At 30.3% G+C, this 27,746-nt stretch overlaps 1 protein-coding gene across 3 annotated transcripts in view; it reads right to left on the reverse strand.

The window, feature by feature from the left end:
• Positions 1 to 7,268: 7,268 nt before the first annotated feature.
• The window catches only part of LOC143248434 (mesoderm induction early response protein 1-like), a 55,422-nt gene continuing 34,944 nt past the window's right edge, over positions 7,269 to 27,746 (reverse strand). For 2 of the 3 annotated variants that reach the window (XM_076496792.1, XM_076496793.1), the window contains 3 exons: positions 14,175 to 14,269; positions 13,644 to 13,771; positions 7,269 to 9,680 (listed from right to left, as the gene is read on the reverse strand). In XM_076496792.1, coding sequence (XP_076352907.1) covers positions 9,248 to 9,680; positions 13,644 to 13,771; positions 14,175 to 14,269 — 656 coding nt within the window. In that variant the 3' untranslated portion in view covers positions 7,269 to 9,247. Of the gene's footprint in view, positions 9,681 to 13,555; positions 13,772 to 14,174; positions 14,270 to 27,746 lie in introns of all 3 variants that reach the window. The other variant, XR_013026986.1, reaches the window with a different exon arrangement.

A 27,746-nucleotide genomic window follows, 5' to 3' on the forward strand; every position in this document is an offset into this window, starting at 1 on the left:
TGTTGATGCTCCATCTTCCCTGATACTTCCTTTTTATGTTGATGCTCCATCTGATACTTTTTCAACATGATATTTATGTTGATGTTCTCTCCCTGATACTTCCTTTCAATGTTCTGATATTTATGTTGATGCTCCATCTTCCCTGATACTTCCTTTCAATGTTCTGATGTTTATGTTGATGTTCCATCTTCCCTGATACTTCCTTTCCATTCCTCTGATCTTTATGTTGATGCTCCATCTTCCCTGATACTTCCTTTCCACATTCTGATGTTTATGTTGATGTTCCATCTTCCCTGATACTTCCTTTCCATTCCTCTGATCTTTATGTTGATGCTCCATCTTCCCTGATACTTCCTTTCCACATTCTGATATTTATGTTGATGCTCCATCTTCCCTGATACTTCCTTTCAACATTCTGATATTTATGTTGATGCTCCATCTTCCCTGATACTTCCTTTCAACATTCTGATATTTATGTTGATGTTCCATCTTCCCTGATACTTCCTTTCAATGTTCTGATATTTATGTTGATGCTCCATCTTCCCTGATACTTCCTTTCAATGTTCTGATGTTTATGTTGATGTTCCATCTTCCCTGATACTTCCTTTCCATTCCTCTGATCTTTATGTTGATGCTCCATCTTCCCTGATACTTCCTTTCCACATTCTGATGTTTATGTTGATGTTCCATCTTCCCTGATACTTCCTTTCCATTCCTCTGATCTTTATGTTGATGCTCCATCTTCCCTGATACTTCCTTTCCACATTCTGATGTTTATGTTGATGTTCCATCTTCCCTGATACTTCCTTTCCATTCCTCTGATCTTTATGTTGATGCTCCATCTTCCCTGATACTTCCTTTCAATGTTCTGATATTTATGTTGATGCTCCATCTTCCCTGATACTTCCTTTCAACATTCTGATATTTATGTTGATGCTCCATCTTCCCTGATACTTTCTTTCAATGTTCTGATATTTATGTTGATGCCCCATCTTCCCTGATACTTCCTTTCAATGTTCTGATGTTTATGTTGATGTTCCATCTTCCCTGATACTTCCTTTCCATTCCTCTGATCTTTATGTTGATGCTCCATCTTCCCTGATCCTTCCTTTCCACATTCTGATGTTTATGTTGATGTTCCATCTTCCCTGATACTTCCTTTCCATTCCTCTGATCTTTATGTTGATGCTCCATCTTCCCTGATACTTCCTTTCCATTCCTCTGATCTTTATGTTGATGCTCCATCTTCCCTGATACTTCCTTTCCATTCCTCTGGTGTTTTAATGTAACTTTTCACCTTGTTCTTTGCTGATAACTCTGATATTTTGGGGAAGTAGTCAGTATGTAAATGTAAGAAATGAACTTTCAAGCTCATATTATAACTGAATTTTAATTTATAGATTATGTCATTGGTATTTCAGTAATTTGAGACCTTATTGTTTCCTAAAAAATTGTCAACATTTCTGGAGACAGTCCAGCTTTTGATTCAACTTCCCTCGTTGTATTTTGGGGCTAAGAAATGCTAACATAGCATGAAACAGTTGCCATCTTTGGCTAAGGTCTTTCGTTTTACGTGAATCAACGTTTTTTGGTCCTGGTCTAGGACTGAATAATATGTACGTCTTTATCCAGTTTGCTGCCTCCATTCACACAAAACGAACCTATAACGAGATTGCTGACCCAACAACATACACAAAGTTTCCACAAAGTAGTCAACCACATCCTTTGTATTTGACCTTATTAAAAAAGAAAGTTCAGGATTTTTGTACGTTTTCTTCAAGTGGGAACAGATGAATAAGTATATATATTTAATAACAAGTTTTAGATTAAATAATTGTAATAAATACAAAAAATAAAATGAGAAATTGTGTTACAAATTACTAAATTTTTAGTTAAAATAAGATCATCTGAGAACTTGACACTATTTTATACAGATGTACACCTTAGGCCACATACAAAAGCAGGACAGTTACAGTAAACTCACTTTGCTGATGTCGTGTTAATTAGTACCTCTACCATACTGGGGGCAGGAAAGCTAATTTCAAGAGGTAAGTTTTATTTTACTTTACCTCCAAGTGGTAGTACCTTATTTTCATTTTTTCTTTCTTTTTATGTTTATTTTATTCTAACTTAGGAGAGCAGTTACCTTCCCACAACTCTCTGCAAGCAGTGTAGGGTATTACAGATGTGGGACATTGTGGACTTGAGCACCCATATCTCTCTTAATTTCTAAATTTCTTTTGTGAAATTACTGTTAAGACTGATAGACAGTGTATCCCCACCACAATGTGGGTCCTATTTCTTCAGTCATTACCAAAACATAGGATACATTTTATAAACCGACATTGTAACTTGTACCTTAGGATCCCTTTAAAAAAAAAAAAATGTGCAGCTTATTTTAAAAAATTTGATGTTAATGTGCTTTGGTTTATGGCTTCAATATTGTATGGTTATAATTAATCAATAGTTGGGATTTACTGTTTGTAATGCAGTCCTTCCTCATGATTTTGTTTAACTTTATTTAGATATAAATTATTTAATTTCACTAAAATAAATATGTTACCGTTTTAAAGGAGAAACACCTTTTAAACTTCTGTTGGAAGAATTGGTGAACAATAGCCACTTGCTTGGTTTATAGACTGCAGTTCCTAGAACTGTTATTGATTCAGCAATATTGTTGCCATAAATCAGTTAACATTCTTGTAAAACGTATAATATAAACTCTTAAGATTTCTGTACTACTGAAATGTCCCTTGAGAAAGTTCTTATTCTGAAGTCTGTAGAGATCTTATTAAGGCCAAAATCCTATCACCAAACCAATACATTCACTTTCTGTGAAAATTTGTGGTATACCAAACATTTCATGTTATAAACAGCCCCTATCATTGGCATCAGATGAAACTGTATTGTATCTTCAGTGGTGTAGGTACAGGTCCATGAGCAAACAGATAGTGGGTTGAACAATTGGATGATATATTTCCTGTTTATTTTGAGAGTCGTAGCATTGCATATTATATGATAAAAATAGCAGTCAACTTGATGGTTTCTAGGTTTAAGCCAGACCACTGAAATTCCAAAGACGTTGCATTTAGTTCATTCACAACTCCAACACAAATGGTTTAAATTTTGTATGGAGCTCGCAATTTGTCTTGGTTCTCCAGCTATTATACTACTTTTGATGAATTTTGTAATGTGTCTTTACAACAAATTTATTACATATATAATAGAATATCTGGGCTGTTTATACAACCTTTCGTTGCCATAGTGACAAATCATATTTAAATGAGCAAAGTGTTAAAAAGCACAAACAAGTGGTATTCAGAAACAAGATATGTGGAATGTTCACAATGTATATACTAACAGTGGGGTCAAGAACAATCAGTAAGTCTTGTGTTGTGATTGGTCTAGAGAAATCTGTAGCCAATGGTTGTCAACATTTTAAACATAACAAAATATGACCCAATTTGAATAAAAAATAATTTATGTAAAAAGCACATGAAGTTTTGTGAAAAATTTGAATGTGATGAACAAAATGGGTACATCATTTTTTGACTCTGTAAACAGGAATTACTGTAGGATGTGTAAACATCAAAATACAACAAAACATTTGTCCAGAACATTTCTAAACTATGATGTAACATCTTTAAAGATTTTAAATTTTGTGATTCTAGTGGGTTAAGGCATTCGACTCGTAATCTGAGAGTTGCAGTTTTGAATCCCTGTCACACCAAACATGTTCACCCTTTCAGATGTGGGGGCATTATAATGTGACAGTTAATCCCACTATTTGCTGGTAAAGGGTTGGAGGTGGGTGGTGATGACTAGCTGCCTTCCCTTTAGTCTTAAACTGATAAATTAGGAACGGCTAGCACAGATGGTCCTCAAGTAGCTTTACGCTGAATTCAAAACAAACCAAACTAATGGTAAAAACAAATTCTAGATCTAAACTTAATTTAAAAGACCTAATTAACTAGTTTTAACAAAATTAAATCCTATCAAAATTAATTATTTTATTTTATTTATTAAATATTGAAGTAACAGCTGCACAAAACATGTCTGAAACATTAAAATATAAGTAAATAAATAATAGAAATTTTCCTTCATGTGTACAACATACAACACTCTTGATGCATACTATTACTGAGGTATCGAAGAGTGTATTTGAGCAACAGAGAAAAAATGAAAGAATTAATGTTGGGGGTACCTAAACTGGGGGCATTACTCAACAAACCACCTAAATTGGGGGTATTACTCAAAAAACCACCTAAACTTTTTGTTCCCCATTCTTGATAACGAGAAACCCACTTGAAGTAAAAATGTGTCTCAGGACGGCTGATATGGTCAGCACTCGTCACTTGAAGTAAAAATGTGTCTCAGGACGGCTGATATGGTCAGCACTCGTACTAGCTACCCTCAGGTACAGGTTTGTTACACAACTTTTTTCAGTATCAGTTCTATTACAAATGATAAAATGTCTTTCTTCCAGATACTGTGCTCTGGATAGAAATATAAACTTTTGTAATTAGAACAAAATAATATTCATTGGATATATTATTTCATGTTGTGTTTAATTGGCTGTGTAACATATGTGACAATAAGAAGCCCACAGTCATGCACCCATTTATACTCTCAATCCTAAGACATGTCTGACAATGGTCAGTTGCAAACCCTCTCTTTGTTAACCTGAAGATGACCTAGAAAGCTCAACCCATTGTTGTGTGCTTTATTAGTAAAACTGTTAACACCCATACCAGCCATTCTGAGATACATGATAACAAACCTGTCAAGAGGATTCACGCTTGATGTCAGTTAAACTAATTTTGTGGTGTGCATATTCACAATGCACCTGTCATGGTCTTCCCACCTAATTTCATTATTTTTATGTCTCTTTGCACTTTTTGCTGCAATTCCACATGAACTAGAAACCATCTGGATAAATAAAACTTGGTGTTCAGACAGTAAGTTTTCTTTTATGAAAACAGGTGTCCACACTTCACTCATCTTCAATACTACTTACTTTCAATAATTTTATGTTTTAAAGGATGTCAGATGATATAATCATTACAGATTATTTAAAGAATTTTATTATAGGCTCAGTATAAAAACTAATAAGGACCCAAAATACCTCCATGTAGATCATTCACTTTATAAACTGACTGATGTTTGACTACTTCATGCTTGGGACAATCATTTTATATTCATGACACTTGGTGTTGCATTTTTCTCAGTTAATGTAAAGAATTGTGAATAAAATAAATTGTTAAGAAGTTAGGCTAACATTGTTAATTATGCTCGAAATATTTCAGCTCATAATGAATTAGATAAACTTTATAGGATTCATGTTTTTTATCCAACCAACAGTATCGTTCCAACTACAGTCTCTCTGATCAGCATTAGAAAGTCAACATATCTATTTGACAGTGACTTCTCTACAAACTGTTGAACCTAATGGTACAGTCTGTCATTAGTTCTTACACATATTACTTTAAAGGTCAAAGAAAATAAGGTGTGGCTCCTAGTGGCAAACATCTGCATGCAGTCCTCACTAAATACGTTAGTAGTATAAATTAAATGTTACTTACTCTTCATATGCCTAGTACCAAAATGTCAGCTTGCATCTGGGTGTAGAAGACTGTTAAAAAACTGGTTCCAAGTGATACAACAGAGGAAAAAATCACAGGACAAGAAACTGTTGTGATATCAAGCATTCAATGCATCTGAAGGGATGATTTTGCTGAGATTAACTTTTCACATGAGCATGACAAATCCTTGTTTTTATGTGTGCAGCTGTACACACACATCATTTATGATGGGGACAGTGTGAGGCATGTTTCTTGTCTACTATTAATATGAAATGGTTTCACATGATACAAAATTTTGTGCTATTCTCTAAAATGTTAGATTTTTATAGGCCTATGTTAGTACTGTTCTAATACCTAATGTTTATTTATAACTTAGGAACAGGTTTAAAACCTGTATGACCTACTCACAATATTATGAAATAATTTGATGTCTATTCTCTTGCTGGATATATAATTGGTATTTTTCAGTAAATTGAAAAGTTGTTTCTTCCTGAAATCTTATCTTCCTAATTTTTACTAACTGTTAATCATTATTATAAAGAAAGTCAGTACGAGACTGGTAAACCAACAAGCTAAGAATGGTTCTTGTCTACATCTTTAAGGTTGACTTTTATTCACATGTTTTTTATTTGTGGGAACAATAAGCTTCAGTAAACAAAATAATTTGTTATATTAAACTTGGAATAGATTTTGAGAGAAAAGTGACAAATATTAATGTGAAGAATTGTTTTAAATATCAAAATGTTTTGGTATCTATTATGCTTCTTTCATTCAGAATTAAGGTTATATTGACACCCAAAAAAATAAAGTTTTAATTTCATCTTGATATTATTCAGGTGTTTAATATTTACAAAAAATTGTTGCTCTGATGACAAAACATATCCAGTAATCTGTAAAACCATATTTCAATAATTTTGTATCCTTCACTTTTTCCACCTAAAACATGTAATCTAAGAAATTGATCTCAGTTACTTTTAATAAAACACACTTTTCCTTCTAGTGTATGTCAACAAGAAACATGCAAGTTTTCTTTACATGTATTTCTCAGTTTTCCATCATATTTAAATAATTTTTTTGTTGTTGCTCTGACTCTGCTAGGTTAAAAACCTAATTTTTAGAGATAAAGAACAGAAGGTAGTACTGGTTAAAGATGTACTTGTGTGTGGTGTGTAATTATTTTGAAGACATTAAATATTCTATTTATTGAAACGTTTTCCCCCTCTGTATCCCCTGATTAACCTAATGAAATATACTGTGATGTTAATTAACCTTATTAAACATACTGTGATGTTAATTAACCTTATTAAACATACTGTGATGTTAATTAACCTTATTAAACATACTGTGATGTTAATTAACCTTATTAAACGTACTGTGATGTTAATTAACCTTATTAAACGTACTGTGATGTTAATTCACATTAACCGTATTAAACGTACTGTGATGTTAATTCACATTAACCTTATTAAACGTACTGTGACGTTAATTCACATTAACCTTATTAAACATACTGTGATGTTAATTCACATTAACCTTATTAAACATACTGTGATGTTAATTCACATAAACCGTATAAAAGATACTGTGATGTTAATTCAGCAAGTTGTGAATTTTGTTTACTTTTTGTTGGTGATAAATGATTTTTTTTTAAGTTGTGGAAATCATTTAGACACCCAACGCCATCTAGAATATTTCTTTTACTTTTATTTCATATTTCAAAAGTTGGTTCTAGAAACATGGAAAGATGTAAAAGTTTAGCAGTTGTTTTAAAACATTAAAATTAAGAACTTGTTTCTATTGGTGGAAAGGTGTATCCTAGAAGAGAACAAAACATATACCTAATTACCTCTTACACAAACTTGCAAAGTGTATCTGCGTTACCATTATATATACACATTATAAGTAACACATGGATACAAGTTGTAGAGTCATTAAAAAACAGTAATATGTCAGAAACCCTTGTAAGGTAAACTGACTCTTTCAAACTGAATGACAGTAATTTACCAGATGACAAAGGACACTTTTTAAACTAATATGACATCAGTACAAGTAGTTTAAACATAATACAAGTTCTGGCTTATCACAAACAATAAGTGATCATGGTAGCATGGACAGATGTGTAAGTTGACAACTGGGTTTCTGTCAATGATAAAGCAGAAAAGTTCAGTATGATAATACAAAAATATTAATTTCCCAACAGTTCAGTTTGAAACCATACCTGCACTGGATAATGAGATATCACACAAAGCGAATTACTGTACAATGTTATAAGTATATTGCTTTTTATTTTCCCTCTAATTGTTATTAGTTTCACTGGTTACACTTTAAATGGACACAAAAAACCTTTCTATTGTCTTATAATCATTCTTCAAGCTACAGGTGGTATGGTGCTATTGACCAGCTGCCTTTCACCTGGTCAGTAATTAAAAGAATTAAAGATTACTGGGCAAACTCTCTGTAGATATATTAACACTCTTTAGAACTTACTAATAATATCCATGACCCAAATTATCACTATAAAGGTTAACACACAAATTAAGAAAGGTACATGATTAGATAAGTTTATAAAACTGTGAACCAAGCAGGAAAGTACAACATATCAGACACATGGAAATACAGTGTTGAAAAAAAAACTTGCATGAAGACTTCAGTTACCCACAACTATTCTGAAACTGCCAGATCTTAAATCAGTTGAATTTCTTCATTTGGGAAGTTCTACTAACAATAACATGCACTTTGAAGATTAACTCAAGAGACGTAGCATTTTTACACCATGATTAACAAGAGAAGTGCTATTACAAATACAACTAACACACAGTAAGATCTGGCACTTAACAAAGAACTTCCAATTAATGCTGACATAAGGACAGCTCTTTTTCCCCATCATTAGGAATGTCAATTACTTGTAACAAATCTAAAATGATCAACCTATGGATACATACATCATTTCTTTAACACTCACAAAGGGAATCTTTAATATTTTTAAACATTTTTTGCAGTATATTCACTATTTATAGGTGTAATTTAGTGAATTTTTACTAGTCGCTCCATTCTAATAAACTAGTGAAAAATGGTTCTAAACATGCATTGTTTCAGAACGTGTACTACAGACAGTTTAAGCCTGATAGGATACTGAGAAGTAAGTGCTCTGTTATTATTAATGTACGATTTTTTCCCTAAATTTTACCCAAAGTACACAAGACAACTTAATAAATTTAAAAACACTTCTAAAAAAGTTTACTTATCAGATGGAATATTTCTCCCTAACATTTCTAATATATTATATATAGTTAACATATTACAACATTTTTCACCTTCGAGCATAAAATAATTTATTGTATTTATACACTTAGCACGAGCCTGCAACATTCCATGCTTTTCTACCATAAGCAAAGGTTAAAAACTTCAAAGTTTAAAAACATCATGGTACCTATTGTTTTCTTCAAGGAAACCTCAAACTATTCTGTTTTTTTGAAACACAATTATTCCATCAAATCCAGTCCTTCACAAACTAAACACCTTATACTTTACTGTTGTAAGAATTAAACTTGTCCCATCACGAGATCTAGTTATGGAAAAAATTGCACATTCAGTGACCTGTAAAAGCTTTAATGAAGTTATGACTCGTATGATTAATCAATCGATAAACCTTGCAACACGTGACGTCACGAGCTATGGACTGCTGACCCTTCAGTATAATGCTTAATTGGATATATATTCCTGAAATCAGCAGGCTGAGAGGTGTGGACCTCATGATTAGTTGAAGGGACTGGTTGTTTCTCTGATGTAGACCTAATGTGCAGAGAAGCCACGTTTCCATTATTCATGTGAGTCAAAGATGCATCTTCTCCAACAGTTCTCACAGGATCAAATCCTCTTGTTCCCTCATGACAATTTAGGTTTCTTCCTGCTTCTGTCCTTGTAAAAGGAAAATGCGTCTTCTCAGCAATCAACTCGTTCTTTTCAGTAGCAGCAGATGGACTAGGACCTTGCCGTTTTGACTCCCCAGACACAAGTCGTTGAAAAAAAGGACTGGAAGACTGATCCCTCTGAGTGGGGGAGTTTTCTTGTTCATCTAGGAACCGGTCCATGTAGTCCCTAAGCAGCCGAGAAACACTTGTTTTAACATATTGATAAGTAAATAACAGAACAGGAAGTATTCTTTGCATCAACATCGGACGTAACACAATTAAACCACATTTATATACCAGATGTCACATCACTGTCTGCTACTGCAAATCTTTAAATTTGACAAATTAAACTCAAGTGCAACAGCCTGTTGCTGAGCAAGGTCTCTTGTGGAGTTGCTATACTGTAATCATTTGAGCTAAATAATATATTTCAAACACAGTTGTTTCCCATCTTCTACCTAATAATTAACTGAGAATATTTTCATGTCTGATAGCTTAAGCAAAACTGAATTTTACATTAAGAATGAAAAAAAACAACTGAATTCTATTTTTATAATGATCATTCTTCATAGACCAATATGGGTTATAACACACATTTTATGCAATTATACAGGCTTTAAAGGTTCACAGGGATTCGCTACACATTTTAGAAACAAAACAGTTTACATCTTTTGACCATACCCACTACTAGTATCCCATAAAGTTCTTGAAAGTCACAAACTGATTAGTGAAGTCAAATTAAATGTTGACCAGGTTTTACATTACCCATTCTGATGTCACAAACTGTGCTTTTTGATTCTTTGGTGAATGGTAAAAATAAAATGTGTTTTTTGTCTTTGTACTTTCAACACAAATGTTAATTAGTCCAGAGGAATGAACCTCTGCAACTGTTCTGCTGTTGAAAGATTAAACAAACTATTCACTGAAATGTAAAAAATCCTAATTACATACACGTGTTTGACCACTGGTTGCACAACAGTTACTGAAGTATTAGTATTACAGAATGTTTTTCGTTAACACTTTCAACCCAGTGACACCACTACAGTAACTTCTTTACATGTATTCATAAAAATTAATAGTTCAGAAACCAGTGGCCCGGCATGGCCAAGCGTGTTAAGGCGTGCGACTTGCAATCTGAGGGTCGCGGGTTCGCATCCCGATCACGCCAAACATGCTCACCCTTTCAGCCGTGAGGGCATTATAATGTTATGATCAATCCCACTATTCGTTGGTAAAAGAGTAGCCCAAGAGTTGGCGGTGGGTGGTGATGACTAGCTGCCTTCCCTCTAGTCTTACACTGCTAAATTAGGGAAGGCTAGCACAGATAGCCATCGAGTAGCTTTGTGCGAAATTCAAAAAAACAAACAAGCTCAGAAACCAAACTATTACAAAAACAGAATAGCTACTGACTGTTTATGAGCAACAAATATTTTAAATAAATTAGCTGTTACATAAAAGGCAGTAGATAAAGTAACTGTATTCTATATATAATAAAACTGTTGGCCTTAAATCCACATTTCATACACACTTCTTTGTATAAAAATACCATCACATGCCTATGATAAATTAATACAGTTTGTTCAGCAATGAAATGCACTTTAGATTTTCACTTACTATAATAATACAGTAGAGCTGTTTCAAAATGACTCCTGCTAATATCTGAACTCATGATGGGGAGAAACGTACATTACTCTGTGTAAGGAAACAGTTTCAAATCATAAGTAGGTGTTTTTGTAAAGGAATGGTTATGGTAAGTAGTTCAAAGTAAAGAGACAAGCAGGAGAGCATACAGAGCAATTCGTTACTTTTACAAAGAAACCGTGATATAATTATATTCCTTCTGAAATACTAATTAGATTTATCTTAATGCAGGAAAGAACTGTACGTCAAATAAAGTGGAAGGAAGAAATTATTTCCACATTAAAATAATATCAATTTGATTGTTACATAACCTTTGAAAACATTAAACTAAACACATTTATGTTGTGTCTTAATAACCTTGGTGTCAACAATTTTAAAGGATTTGAGCTGAAACTACAAGAATACAAACTCGTAGCTTGACTTTCTACACTGACAAGTTTTATCCACAAATGATGTTACAAGAGAAGGAGAAACCTGAACCAGAAGTAACAATATGTGTTAAATTTTTGAAAACAAATATTAATAAAATATACACCAAAACAGAATTCCTTAAAACTTGTAAAATTTATAACAGAAACAAAACAACAGTCTGGAAATAGTTTAGTGTTAACTGTTTTTCGATATTTATGTAACACCCTGTGCATCGTGTGTGTAATCTGAAATGTGTTTATGTTCGTAATTCATTTTCTTTAAGCAAATTTAAAGAAAGTTTGGTGCCTTTCTTACTCTCTGCAAAATTTGTAAAAATAACTCAACACCTATTACTTTAAGTCAAAGCCAAGACACTCTTGAAATGTTGCTTGTTGGTCAAAATATCATGTTGTTGGTAGTTTTAGTTAAGTACAAGACATGTAATACTGACTACGTGATGTGTTCAACTGGGGTAAGGAGACATCAATCCTTTTAAAGATTTAAAAACTGTATAATGTTACAAATAAAACCTACACGAGTTGAAAATATACGGAAACTTGAAAGAATGAGAAACATCCGTGACTATGTTCATGAAATACATAAAAACACTTCCACAATTTACGTAAGAGACGTTTGTGTAGAACAAATAATCACACATTATAATTATATGTAGACAGACGATTATACTGGAACATTAAAGATTTTTTAGAAACTTAGGTAATTGAAAAGTCAACATTTACCAATTTTATTGTTGTTGTTAACCAGCCAATCACAAACAAGATAATGTCTAACTCCACCAGTTTTAATCAACAAGTACGTCCTGAGTTATTACCAAAACAAAGTATCTGTGACGTTTCTTGTTTTTTTCTGTAAAACACCTAAAGGTATTGTGAAGGTGTTGAAAGAAATTAATAATAACAATTAATAATTTTAAACCATAAAGTTTGTTTTTGTATATATCTTCATCCCACCAGTTTCTTAAACATATTTTGTACAATTGTTATTGTTAACCACAACTTTAGTGGGTCTTCACTTTGTTGGTTATCACAAGAACAAGCAAAACAATATTATACTAAATTTAACTGTAATTTTAACACGGATCACTTATACATCTTATGTGTCAGGTTGTTGCATATGAAATGTCAGATTTTCATGTGCAAATCTGAAACCTGATTTTTAGTGACTGAAACATAAATTTGTCAGAATAATATTGTCTGGTTTATTTCAGAAACAAAATCATATTTATACTGATTCTTATCACCATGGATAAGACTGATATTCATGTTATTTTCTTGTATGGGTTCAAGCCTGGTTACAATGTGGCATAACATCAATCGTGCATTTAGTGAGCACACAGCTAATGAGCACACAGCACAGCACTGGTTTAGATTTCACTCTGGTTTCAAAAGCTTTGAAAATAAACCTCAAGGCCCCCCTCACACAGCCATTAACAAGGAAGAACTGAAGGCCTTAGTTGAATTAGATGCCTGCCAAACCATAAGAGAACTTACCAACAAACTTATTCATTATTCAACAGTCTTCCAACATCCTGAAGCAATTGGTCAGGTGAAGAATTTCATATAATAAGTACCTCACCAACTGACTAAAAACATTAAACAAGACAAATTGAAATTTGTTCCTCAGTTCCTTACTCACTACAAAAACAACCCGTTTCCCTGATGAAAAATGGATTCTTTATGACAACTGACAATGATTCAAACAATGGCTTGACTATAAAGAAGTAGCAAAACATATGCCAAGATCAGCTCTTCTCCATAAGAAGTTTATGGTCAGTGTTTGGTGGTCATCAGCAAATAACCTAGATTCTAAAAGATCATAAAATATTTCTTAGGCAAGTTTATACATAGTGTTTGAAAATATATGTTAAAACCCTTCAGTCAAATACACAACCCAGTACGTACGTTGTGCCTGGGTGAAGTGCATATTTCTACATAGTGTTTGAAAATATATGTTAAAACCCTTCAGTCAAATACACAACCCAGTACGTACGTTGTGCCCGGGTGAAGTGCATATTTCTTCATAGTGTTTGAAAATATATGTTAAAACCTTTCAGTCAAATACACAACCCAGTACGTACGTTGTGCCTGGGTGAAGTGCATATTTCTTCTTTTCAAGCCGGTTTTTACTGGCAAAAACATCGTGTCTTTCAGTTTTCTTCCAAAAGTAGTAGAACTGAACTAATTCTCCCACAGATCTTGTTCTTACCTGAATTGAGCATAAAAATAAATTAACAATAATAACAAACAATTACCAGTAATAATAATAATAGTAAAAAACCCAAGTAAAATAATTATTTATTGTATATTCTCACAAATCATCTCAAAACACTATCAATCAGTTTACCCTCACTTCTCCCAGCAGTACACACACACACACACATACTTTTCCCCACACTAAAGTTAGCATGTCAGTTTCACCAGTTTATCTGTTGCTAGTCTAACAGTTGATATCACATCCAGACAAAAAATTGTCTGATTTCTTAACATTATGAAATTACCTAAATTTAATGTATTTCAAAAAAACCAAGTCAGTTGGAAAGTCACATTAAATATTATTTTTTGTTCCTGTCACTATTAATTCAGTTTTCCGAGGTCAACACACATCTTACATTGTTCTGATGTAATAAATGGAAGTCTTTTCCATACGTCCGTAAACCATTTTCAAAGCTTCGGCATTCTTCTTCAGACCAAAGACTCATCGTATCTGAAATTTGTAATTCAGTAATTTATCAAAGTTAATTTCGTATCATAATACCTTAAAACAGAACACAATCTTCAAACTATAAATTTATGGTGTCCAAATTTTAAACTATTTTAATTTTGTCCAAGTCAATGTTGTTCCCTAGCACTTTGATGTTCACCTATAAATGTCACACACTCTTCACATCAGAAAGGTTAGATATGAGTGCTTAGAACTGGCCATTTAAAATGTAGTTTATTTGAAAAATCATTTTGAGTTTTCAGTTCCATTTTACAATTGAATCAAATGTATTCAGTATTGAGCTTCAAAAATATCATTTTCACCTTAATTAACAAAATAAAAAATATACATTGATTTTTAAGTTTCAAATACAATTATAACTCTCAAACTAAAATTTCAATAATTATGTATTTGTTCATTCAAAATGCTAAACATTTCTACATTTACAGGGACTATTATAATTTTTTGCGACATCACTGACACCATATCAGGAATGCTACAAAACTATACTAGGTTACAAGTAAAGGTAGAAGAACAATATAGGGTGTGTTTGTGGTTAGTCAATAACAACTGTGTGGTTAGTCAATAACAACCGTGTGGATAGTCAATAACAACCGTGTGGTTAGTCAATAACAACCGTGTGGTTAGTCAATAACAACCGTGTGGTTAGTCAATAACAACCGTGTGGTTAGTCAATAACAACAATGTGGTTAGTCAATAACAACCGTGTGGTTAGTCAATAACAACCGTGTGGTTAGTCAATAACAACCGTGTGGTTAGTCAATAACAACCGTGTGGTTAGTCAATAACAACTGTGTGGTTAGTCAATAACAACTGTGTGGTTAGTCAATAACAACTACATAGTTAGTCAATAACAACTATGTGATTAGTCAATAACAACTATGTGATTAGTCAATAACAACAGTGTGGTTAGTCAATAACAACAGTGTGGTTAGTCAATAACAACAATGTGGTTAGTCAATAACAACAGTGTGGTTAGTCAATAACAACAATGTGGTTAGTCAATAACAACTACGTGGTTAGTCAATAACAACTACGTGGTTAGTGAATAACAACTACGTGGTTAGTCAATAACAACAATGTGGTTAGTCAATAACAACTACGTGGTTAGTGAATAACAAATATGTGGTGAGTGAATAACAACAGTGTGGTTAGTCAATAACAACTACGTGGTTAGTCAATAACAACTGTGTGGTTAGTCAATAACAACAATGTGGTTAGTCAATAACAACTACGTGGTTAGTCAATAACAACTACGTGGTTAGTCAATAACAACTACGTGGTTAGTCAATAACAACAATGTGGTTAGTCAATAACAACTGTGTGGTTAGTGAATAACAACTATCTGGTTAGTCAATAACAACAGTGTGGTTAGTCAATAACAACTGTGTGGTTAGTGAATAACAACTATCTGGTTAGTCAATAACAACAGTGTGGTTAGTCAATAACAACTGTGTGGTTAGTCAATAACAACAGTGTGGTTAGTCAATAACAAATATGTGGTTAGTCAATAACAACTGTGTGGTTAGTCAATAACAACTGTGTGGTTAGTCAATAACAATCATGTGGTTAGTCAATAACAACCATGTGGTTAGTCAATAACAACCATGTGGTTAGTCAATAACAACAATGTGGTTAGTCAATAACAACAGTGTGGTTAGTCAATAACAACAATGTGGTTAGTCAATAACAACTGTGTGGTTAGTCAATAACAACTGTGTGGTTAGTCAATAACAACTGTGTGGTTAGTCAATAACAACAATGTGGTTAGTCAATAACAACAATGTGGTTAGTCAATAACAAATATGTGGTTAGTCAAAACAACCATCTGGTAAGAAACATTTCTATCAAAATACAGAGACAAAAAGAACTAAAATCTTAAAACGTTATATATGTTAACCTGTTTGTAAAACAGAAATAATTATTTCTGTATTTTTACCTCTGAAGAAAATACTGTTACACTGAAATAGTTGATCTAACTTACTGCTCTTAACTGAAACTAGCAGATCCACAATTGTGATTTTACTATCTTATGAAGTCAACACACAAAAATTTGTTTATATAACTAGAAATAATTATTTACACTGAATTAAAACACAGAAGTTTCAAGTAACAAAAGTTAGAACAGAATGTTAACGTAATGTTCCTGGTGCTAGTGAGTACCACAGATGAATTCTATCATATCAGGTATATTTACATGGTATTTTTAAAACACCTGTATTAAGTGTTCTGTATAAACAGGAAAAGCTCAGCTATGACTTACTATTACACACTACAGAAGAACATTAACTTATCTTATTATTAAACATTACAAAACAACACTGACTCATCTTATTATTAAACATTACAGAACAACACTGACTTATCTTATTATTAAACAGTACAGAACAACACTGACTTATCTTATTATTAAACAGTACAGAACACTGACTTATGTTATTATTAAACAGTACAGAATAACACTGACTCATCTTATTATTAAACAGTGCAGAACAACACTGACTTATCTTATTATTAAACAGTACAGAACAACACTGACTTATCTTATTATTAAACATTACAGAACAACACTGACTTATCTTATTATTAAACATTACAGAAGAACACTGACTTATCTTATTATTAAACAGTGCAGAACAACACTGACTTATCTTATTATTAAACAGTACAGAAGAACACTGACTTATCTTATTATTAAACAGTACAGAAGAACACTGACTTATCTTATTATTAAACAGTACAGAACAACACTGACTTATCTTATTATTAAACAGTACAGAACAACACTGACTTATCTTATTATTAAACATTACAAAACAACACTGAATTATCTTATTATTAAACATTACAAAACAACACTGACTTATCTTATTATTAAACATTACAGAACAGCACTGACTTATCTTATTATTAAACAGTACAGAAGAACACTGACTTATCTTATTATTAAACAGTGCAGAACAACACTGACTTATCTTATTATTAAACAGTACAGAAGAACACTGACTTATCTTATTATTAAACATTACAGAACAACACTGACTTATCTTATTATTAAACAGTACAGAACAACACTGACTTATCTTATTATTAAACATTACATAACAACACTGACTCATCTTATTATTAAACATTACAGAACAACACTGACTTATCTTATTATTAAACATTACAAAACAACACTGACTCATCTTATTATTAAACATTACAGAAGAACACTGACTTACCTTATTATTAAACAGTGCAGAACAACACTGACTTATCTTATTATTAAACAGTACAGAACACTGACTTATCTTATTATTAAACAGTACAGAACAACACTGACTTATCTTATTATTAAACAGTACAGAAGAACACTGAATTACCTTATTATTAAACAGTACAGAAGAACACTGACTTATCTTATTATTAAACAGTACAGAACAACACTGACTTATCTTATTATTAAACAGTACAGAAGAACACTGACTTATCTTATTATTAAACAGTACAGAACACTGACTTATCTTATTATTAAACAGTACAGAAGAACACTGACTTATCTTATTATTAAACAGTACAGAACAACACTGACTTATCTTATTATTAAACAGTACAGAACAACACTGACTTATCTTATTATTAAACAGTACAGAACAACACTGACTTATCTTATTATTAAACAGTACAGAACAACACTGACTTATCTTATTATTAAACAGTACAGAACAACACTGACTTATCTTATTATTAAACAGTACAGAACAACACTGACTTATCTTATTATTAAACAGTACAGAACAACACTGACTTATCTTATTATTAAACAGTACAGAACAACACTGACTTATCTTATTATTAAACAGTACAGAACAACACTGACTTATCTTATTATTAAACAGTACAGAACAACACTGACTTATCTTATTATTAAACATTACAGAACAACACTGACTTATCTTATTATTAAACATTACAGAACAACACTGACTTATCTTATTATTAAACAGTACAGAAGAACACTGACTTATCTTATTATTAAACAGTACAGAAGAACACTGACTTATCTTATTATTAAACAGTACAGAAGAACACTGACTTATCTTATTATTAAACAGTACAGAACAACACTGACTTATCTTATTATTAAACAGTACAGAACAACACTGACTTATCTTATTATTAAACAGTACAGAAGAACACTGACTTATCTTATTATTAAACAGTAGAGAAGAACACTGACTTATCTTATTATTAAACAGTGCAGAACAACACTGACTTATCTTATTATTAAACAGTACAAAACAACACTGACTTATCTTATTATTAAACATTACAAAACAACACTGACTTATCTTATTATTAAACATTACAGAACAACACTGACTTATCTTATTATTAAACAGTACAGAACAACACTGACTTATCTTATTATTAAACAGTACAGAACAACACTGACTTATCTTATTATTAAACAGTACAGAAGAACACTGACTTATCTTATTATTAAACATTACAGAACAACACTGACTTATCTTATTATTAAACATTACAGAAGAACACTGACTTATCTTATTATTAAACAGTACAGAACACTGACTTATCTTATTATTAAACAGTACAGAAGAACACTGACTTATCTTATTAAACAGCACAGAACACTGACTTATCTTATTATTAAACAGTAGAGAAGAACACTGACTTATCTTATTATTAAACATTACAGAAGAACACTGACTTATCTTATTATTAAACATTACAGAAGAACACTGACTTATCTTATTATTAAACATTGACTTATCTTATTATTAAACAAGAACACTGACTTATCTTATTATTAAACAGTACAGAACAACACTGACTTATCTTATTATTAAACAGTAGAGAAGAACACTGACTTATCTTATTATTAAACATTACAGAAGAACACTGACTTATCTTATTATTAAACATTACAGAAGAACACTGACTTATCTTATTATTAAACATTACAGAACAACACTGACTTATCTTATTATTAAACAGTACAGAACAACACTGACTTATCTTATTATTAAACAGTACAGAACAACACTGACTTATCTTATTATTAAACAGTACAGAACAACACTGACTTATCTTATTATTAAACAGTACAGAACAACACTGACTTATCTTATTATTAAACATTACAGAAGAACACTGACTTATCTTATTATTAAACATTACAGAAGAACACTGACTTATCTTATTATTAAACATTACAGAACAACACTGACTTATCTTATTATTAAACAGTACAGAACAACACTGACTTATCTTATTATTAAACAGTACAGAACAACACTGACTTATCTTATTATTAAACAGTACAGAACAACACTGACTTATCTTATTATTAAACAGTACAGAACAACACTGACTTATCTTATTATTAAACATTACAGAACAACACTGACTTATCTTATTATTAAACATTACAGAAGAACACTGACTTATCTTATTATTAAACATTACAGAACAACACTGACTTATCTTATTATTAAACAGTACAGAACAACACTGACTTATCTTATTATTAAACAGTACAGAACAACACTGACTTATCTTATTATTAAACAGTACAGAACAACACTGACTTATCTTATTATTAAACAGTACAGAACAACACTGACTTATCTTATTATTAAACAGTACAGAACAACACTTATCTATTATTAAACAGTACAGAACAACACTGACTTATCTTATTATTAAACATTATTAAACAGTACAGAACAACACTGACTTACTTATTATTAAACAGTACACAACACTGACTTATCTTATTATTAAACAGTACAGAACAACACTGACTTATCTTATTATTAAACAGTACAGAACAACACTGACTTATCTTATTATTAAACAGTACAGAACAACACTGACTTATCTTATTATTAAACAGTACAGAACAACACTGACTTATCTTATTATTAAACAGTTATCTTATCTTATTATTAAACATTACAGAACAACACTGACTTATCTTATTATTAAACATTACAGAACAACACTGACTTATCTTATTATTAAACACTGACTTATTACAACACTGACTTATCTTAATTAAACACAGAACAACACTGACTTATCTTATTATTAAACATTACAGAACAACACTGACTTATCTTATTATTAAACATTACAGAACAACACTGACTTATCTTATTATTAAACAGTACAGAACAACACTGACTTATCTTATTATTAAACATTACAGAACAACACTGACTTATCTTATTATTAAACAGTACAGAACAACACTGACTTATCTTATTATTAAACAGTACAGAACAACACTGACTTATCTTATTATTAAACAGTACAGAACAACACTGACTTATCTTATTATTAAACATTACAGAACAACACTGACTTATCTTATTATTAAACAGTACAGAACAACACTGACTTATCTTATTATTAAACAGTACAGAACAACACTGACTTATCTTATTATTAAACAGTACAGAACAACACTGACTTATCTTATTATTAAACAGTACAGAACAACACTGACTTATCTTATTATTAAACAGTACAGAACAACACTGACTTATTATTATTATTAAAAACAGTACAGAACAACACTGACTTATCTTATTATTAAACAGTACAGAACAACACTGACTTATCTTATTATTAAACAGTACAGAACAACACTGACTTATCTTATTATTAAACAGTACAGAACAACACTGACTTATCTTATTATTAAACAGTACAGAACAACACTGACTTATCTTATTATTAAACAGTACAGAACAACACTGACTTATCTTATTATTAAACAGTACAGAACAACACTGACTTATCTTATTATTAAACAGTACAGAACACTGACTTATCTGATTATATCTTATTATTTATTAAAACAGTACAGAACAACACTGACTTATCTTATTATTAAACATTACAGAACAACACTGACTTATCTTATTATTAAACAGTACAGAACAACACTGACTTATCTTATTATTAAACAGTACAGAACAACACTGACTTATCTTATTATTAAACATTACAGAACAACACTGACTTATCTTATTATTAAACATTACAGAACAACACTGACTTATCTTATTATTAAACATTACAGAACAACACTGACTTATCTTATTATTAAACATTACAGAACAACACTGACTTATCTTATTATTAAACAGTACAGAACAACACTGACTTATCTTATTATTAAACAGTACAGAACAACACTGACTTATCTTATTATTAAACAGTACAGAACAACACTGACATCTTATTATTAAACAGTACAGAACACTGACTTATCTTATTATTAAACATTACAGAACAACACTGACTTATCTTATTATTAAACATTACAGAACAACACTGACTTATCTTATTATTAAACAGTACAGAACAACACTGACTTATCTTATTATTAAACAGTACAGAACAACACTGACTTATCTTATTATTAAACAGTACAGAACAACACTGACTTATCTTATTATTAAACAGTACAGAACAACACTGACTTATCTTATTATTAAACAGTACAGAACAACACTGACTTATCTTATTATTAAACAGTACAGAACAACACTGACTTATCTTATTATTAAACAGTACAGAACAACACTGACTTATCTTATTATTAAACAGTACAGAACAACACTGACTTATCTTATTATTAAACAGTACAGAACAACACTGACTTATCTTATTATTAAACAGTACAGAACAACACTGACTTATCTTATTATTAAACAGTACAGAAGAACACTGACTTATCTTATTATTAAACATTACAGAACAACACTGACTTATCTTATTATTAAACAGTACAGAACAACACTGACTTATCTTATTATTAAACAGTACAGAACAACACTGACTTATCTTATTATTAAACAGTACAGAACAACACTGACTTATCTTATTATTAAACAGTACAGAACAACACTGACTTATCTTATTATTAAACAGTACAGAACAACACTGACTTATCTTATTATTAAACAGTACAGAACAACACTGACTTATCTTATTATTAAACAGTACAGAACAACACTGACTTATCTTATTATTAAACAACACTGACTTACAGAAGAACAACACTGACTTATCTTATTATTAAACAGTACAGAACAACACTGACTTATCTTATTATTAAACAGTACAGAACAACACTGACTTATCTTATTATTAAACAGTACAGAACAACACTGACTTATCTTATTATTAAACAGTACAGAACACTGACTTAACACTGACTTATCTTATTATTAAACAGTACAGAACAACACTGACTTATCTTATTATTAAACAGTACAGTACAGAACACTGACTTATCTTATTATTAAACAGTACAGAACAACACTGACTTATCTTATTATTAAACATTACAGAACAACATTGACTTATCTTATTATTAAACAGTGCAGAACAACACTGACTTATCTTATTATTAAACAGTACAGAACAACACTGACTTATCTTATTATTAAACAGTACAGAACAACACTGACTTATCTTATTATTAAACAGTACAGAACAACACTGACTTATCTTATTATTAAACAGTACAGAACAACACTGACTTATCTTATTATTAAACATTACAGAACAACACTGACTTATCTTATTATTAAACAGTTACAGAACAACACTGACTTATCTTATTATTAAACATTACAGAACAACACTGACTTATCTTATTATTAAACATTACAGAACAACACTGACTTATCTTATTATTAAACATTACAGAACAACACTGACTTATCTTATTATTAAACATTACAGAACAACACTGACTTATCTTATTATTAAACATTACAGAACAACACTGACTTATCTTATTATTAAACATTACAGAACAACAACACTGACTTATCTTATTATTAAACAGTACAGAACAACACTGACTTATCTTATTATTAAACATTACAACACTGACTTATCTTATTATTAAACAGTACAGAACAACACTGACTTATCTTATTATTAAACAGTACAGAACAACACTGACTTATCTTATTATTAAACAGTACAGAACAACACTGACTTATCTTATTATTAAACAGTACAGAACAACACTGACTTATCTTATTATTAAACAGTACAGAACAACACTGACTTATCTTATTATTAAACATTACAGAACAACACTGACTTATCTTATTATTAAACAGTACAGAACAACACTGACTTATCTTATTATTAAACATTACAGAACAACACTGACTTATCTTATTATTAAACAGTACAGAACAACACTGACTTATCTTATTATTAAACATTACAGAACAACACTGACTTATCTTATTATTAAACAGTACAGAACAACACTGACTTATCTTATTATTAAACAGTACAGAACAACACTGACTTATCTTATTATTAAACATTACAGAACAACACTGACTTATCTTATTATTAAACAGTACAGAACAACACTGACTTATCTTATTATTAAACATTACAGAACAACACTGACTTATCTTATTATTAAACAGTACAGAACAACACTGACTTATCTTATTATTAAACATTACAGAACACTGACTTATCTTATTATTAAACAGTACAGAACAACACTGACTTATCTTATTATTAAACATTACAGAACAACACTGACTTATCTTATTATTAAACAGTACAGAACAACACTGACTTATCTTATTATTAAACATTACAGAACAACATCTTATTATTAAACACAACACTGACTTATCTTATTATTAAACAGTACAGAACAACACTGACTTATCTTATTATTAAACAGTACAGAACAACACTGACTTATCTTATTATTAAACAGTACAGAACAACACTGACTTATCTTATTATTAAACAGTACAGAACAACACTGACTTATCTTATTATTAAACAGTACAGAACAACACTGACTTATCTTATTATTAAACAGTACAGAACACTGACTTATCTTATTATTAAACAGTACAGAACAACACTGACTTATCTTATTATTAAACAGTACAGAACACTGACTTATCTTATTATTAAACAGTACAGAACACTGACTTATCTTATTATTAAACAGTACAGAACAACACTGACTTATCTTATTATTAAACAGTACAGAACACTGACTTATCTTATTATTAAACAGTACAGAACACTGACTTATCTTATTATTAAACAGTACAGAACAACACTGACTTATCTTATTATTAAACAGTACAGAACAACACTGACTTATCTTATTATTAAACAGTACAGAACAACACTGACTTATCTTATTATTAAACAGTACAGAACAACACTGACTTATCTTATTATTAAACAGTACAGAACAACACTGACTTATCTTATTATTAAACAGTACAGAACAACACTGACTTATCTTATTATTAAACATTACAGAACAACACTGACTTATCTTATTATTAAACATTACAGAACAACACTGACTTATCTTATTATTAAACAGTACAGAACAACACTGACTTATCTTATTATTAAACAGTACAGAACAACACTGACTTATCTTATTATTAAACAGTACAGAAGAACACTGACTTATCTTATTATTAAACAGTACAGAACAACACTGACTTATCTTATTATTAAACAGTACAGAAGAACACTGACTTATCTTATTATTAAACAGTACAGAACAACACTGACTTATCTTATTATTAAACAGTACAGAAGAACACTGACTTATCTTATTATTAAACAGTACAGAACAACACTGACTTATCTTATTATTAAACAGTACAGAACAACACTGACTTATCTTATTATTAAACAGTGCAGAACAACACTGACTTAATTATTATTAAACAGTACAGAACAACACTGACTTATCTTATTATTAAACACTTAGAACAACACTGACTTATCTTATTATTAATCTTTTTGTGGAATCTGACTTATCTTATTATTAAACAGTTTTTAACAACACGGTTATCTTATTATTAAACAAACAGAAAAGTTACTGACTTATCTTATTATTAAACAGTACAGAACACTTACTTATCTTATTATTAAACAGTACAGAACAACACTGACTTATCTTATTATTAAACAGTACAGAAGTACACTGACTTATCTTATTAAATGATTCACAGAACACTTAGTTACTGTATCATTATTATGTTCAGTATATGAAGTACACTGACTTATCTTATTATTAAACAGTACATGAACAACACTGACTTATCTTATTATTAAATAACACAGAAGATCAGATATTTATGTTATTATTAAAAACCACAGATAAACTCTGATATAGATATATCTGTTAATACATCCTACTGTTGGTATGTTAATTTAAACTCTGTATAGATATATTCCTAACACATCCTACTGTTGGTATGTTAATTTAAACTCTGTATAGATATATTCCTAACACATCCTACTGTTGGTATGTTAATTTAAACTCTGTATAGATATATTCTTAATACATCCTACTGTTGGTATGTTAATTTAAACTCTGTATAGATATATTCTCAATACATCCTACTGTTGGTATGTTAATTTAAACTCTGTATAGATATATTCTTAAGACATCCTACTGTTGGTATGTTAATTTAAACTCTGTATAGATATATTCTTAATACATCCTACTGTTGGTATGTTAATTTAAACTCTGTATAGATATATTCTTAACACATCCTACTGTTGGTATGTTAATATAAACTCTGTATAGATATATTCTTAATACATCCTACTGTTGGTATGTTAATTTAAACTCTGTATAGATATATTCTTAATACATCCTACTGTTGGTATGTTAATTTAAACTCTGTATAGATATATTCTTAATACATCCTACTGTTGGTATCTTAATTTAAACTCTGTATAGATATATTCTTAATACATCCTACTGTTGGTATGTTAATTTAAACTCTGTATAGATATATTCTTAATACATCCTACTGTTGGTATGTTAATTTAAACTCTGTATAGATATATTCTCAATACATCCTACTGTTGGTATGTTAATTTAAACTCTGTATATATATATTCTTAATATATTATCCTGTTGGTATGTTAATTTAAACTCTGTATGGATATATTCCTAACACATCCTACTGTTGGTATGTTAATTTAAACTCTGTATAGATATATTCTTAATACATCCTACTGTTGGTATGTTAATTTAAACTCTGTATATATATATTCTTAATATATTATCCTGTTGGTATGTTAATTTAAACTCTGTATGGATATATTCCTAACACATCCTACTGTTGGTATGTTAATTTAAACTCTGTATAGATATATTCTCAATACATCCTACTGTTGGTATGTTAATTTAAACTCTGTATATATATATTCTTAATATATTATCCTGTTGGTATGTTAATTTAAACTCTGTATGGATATATTCCTAACACATCCTACTGTTGGTATGTTAATTTAAACTCTGTATAGATATATTCTTAATACATCCTACTGTTGGTATGTTAATTTAAACTCTGTATAGATATATTTTCAATACATCCTACTGTTGATATGTTAATTTAAACTCTGTATAGATATATTCTTAACACATCCTACTGTTGATATGTTAATTTAAACTCTGTATATATATATTCTTAATATATTATCCTGTTGGTATGTTAATTTAAACTCTGTATGGATATATTCCTAACACATCCTACTGTTGGTATGTTAATTTAAACTCTGTATAGATATATTCTTAATACATCCTACTGTTGGTATGTTAATTTAAACTCTGTATAGATATATTCTTAATACATCCTACAGTTGATATGTTAATTTAAACTCTGTATAGATATATTCTTAACACATCCTCCTGTTAGTATGTTAATTTAAACTCTGTATAGATACATTCTTAACACATCCTACTGTTGATATGTTAATTTAAACTCTGTATAGATATATTCTTAACACATCCTACTGTTGGTATGTTAATTTAAACTCTTTATAGATATATTCTTAACACATCCTACTGTTGGTATGTTAATTTAAACTCTGTATAGATATATTCTTAACACATCCTACTGTTGATATGTTAATTTAAACTCTGTATAGATATATTCTTAACACATCCTACTGTTGATATGTTAATTTAAACTCTGTATAGATATATTCTTAACACATCCTACTGTTGGTATGTTAATTTAAACTCTGTATAGATATATTCTTAACACATCCTACTGTTGGTATGTTAATTTAAACTCTTTATAGATATATTCTTAATACATCCTACTGTTGGTATGTTAATTTAAACTCTGTATAGATATATTCTCAATACATCCTCCTGTTAGTATGTTAATTTAAACTCTGTATAGATATATTCTTAACACATCCTACTGTTGGTATGTTAATTTAAACTCTTTATAGATATATTCTTAATACATCCTACTGTTGGTATGTTAATTTAAACTCTGTATAGATATATTCTTAACACATCCTACTGTTGGTATGTTAATATAAACTCTGTATAGATATATTCTTAATACATCCTCCTGTTAGTATGTTAATTTAA

This window comes from Tachypleus tridentatus, chromosome 4 (genome assembly GCF_004210375.1).
Source record: "Tachypleus tridentatus isolate NWPU-2018 chromosome 4, ASM421037v1, whole genome shotgun sequence".
Taxonomy (NCBI): domain Eukaryota; kingdom Metazoa; phylum Arthropoda; class Merostomata; order Xiphosura; family Limulidae; genus Tachypleus; species Tachypleus tridentatus.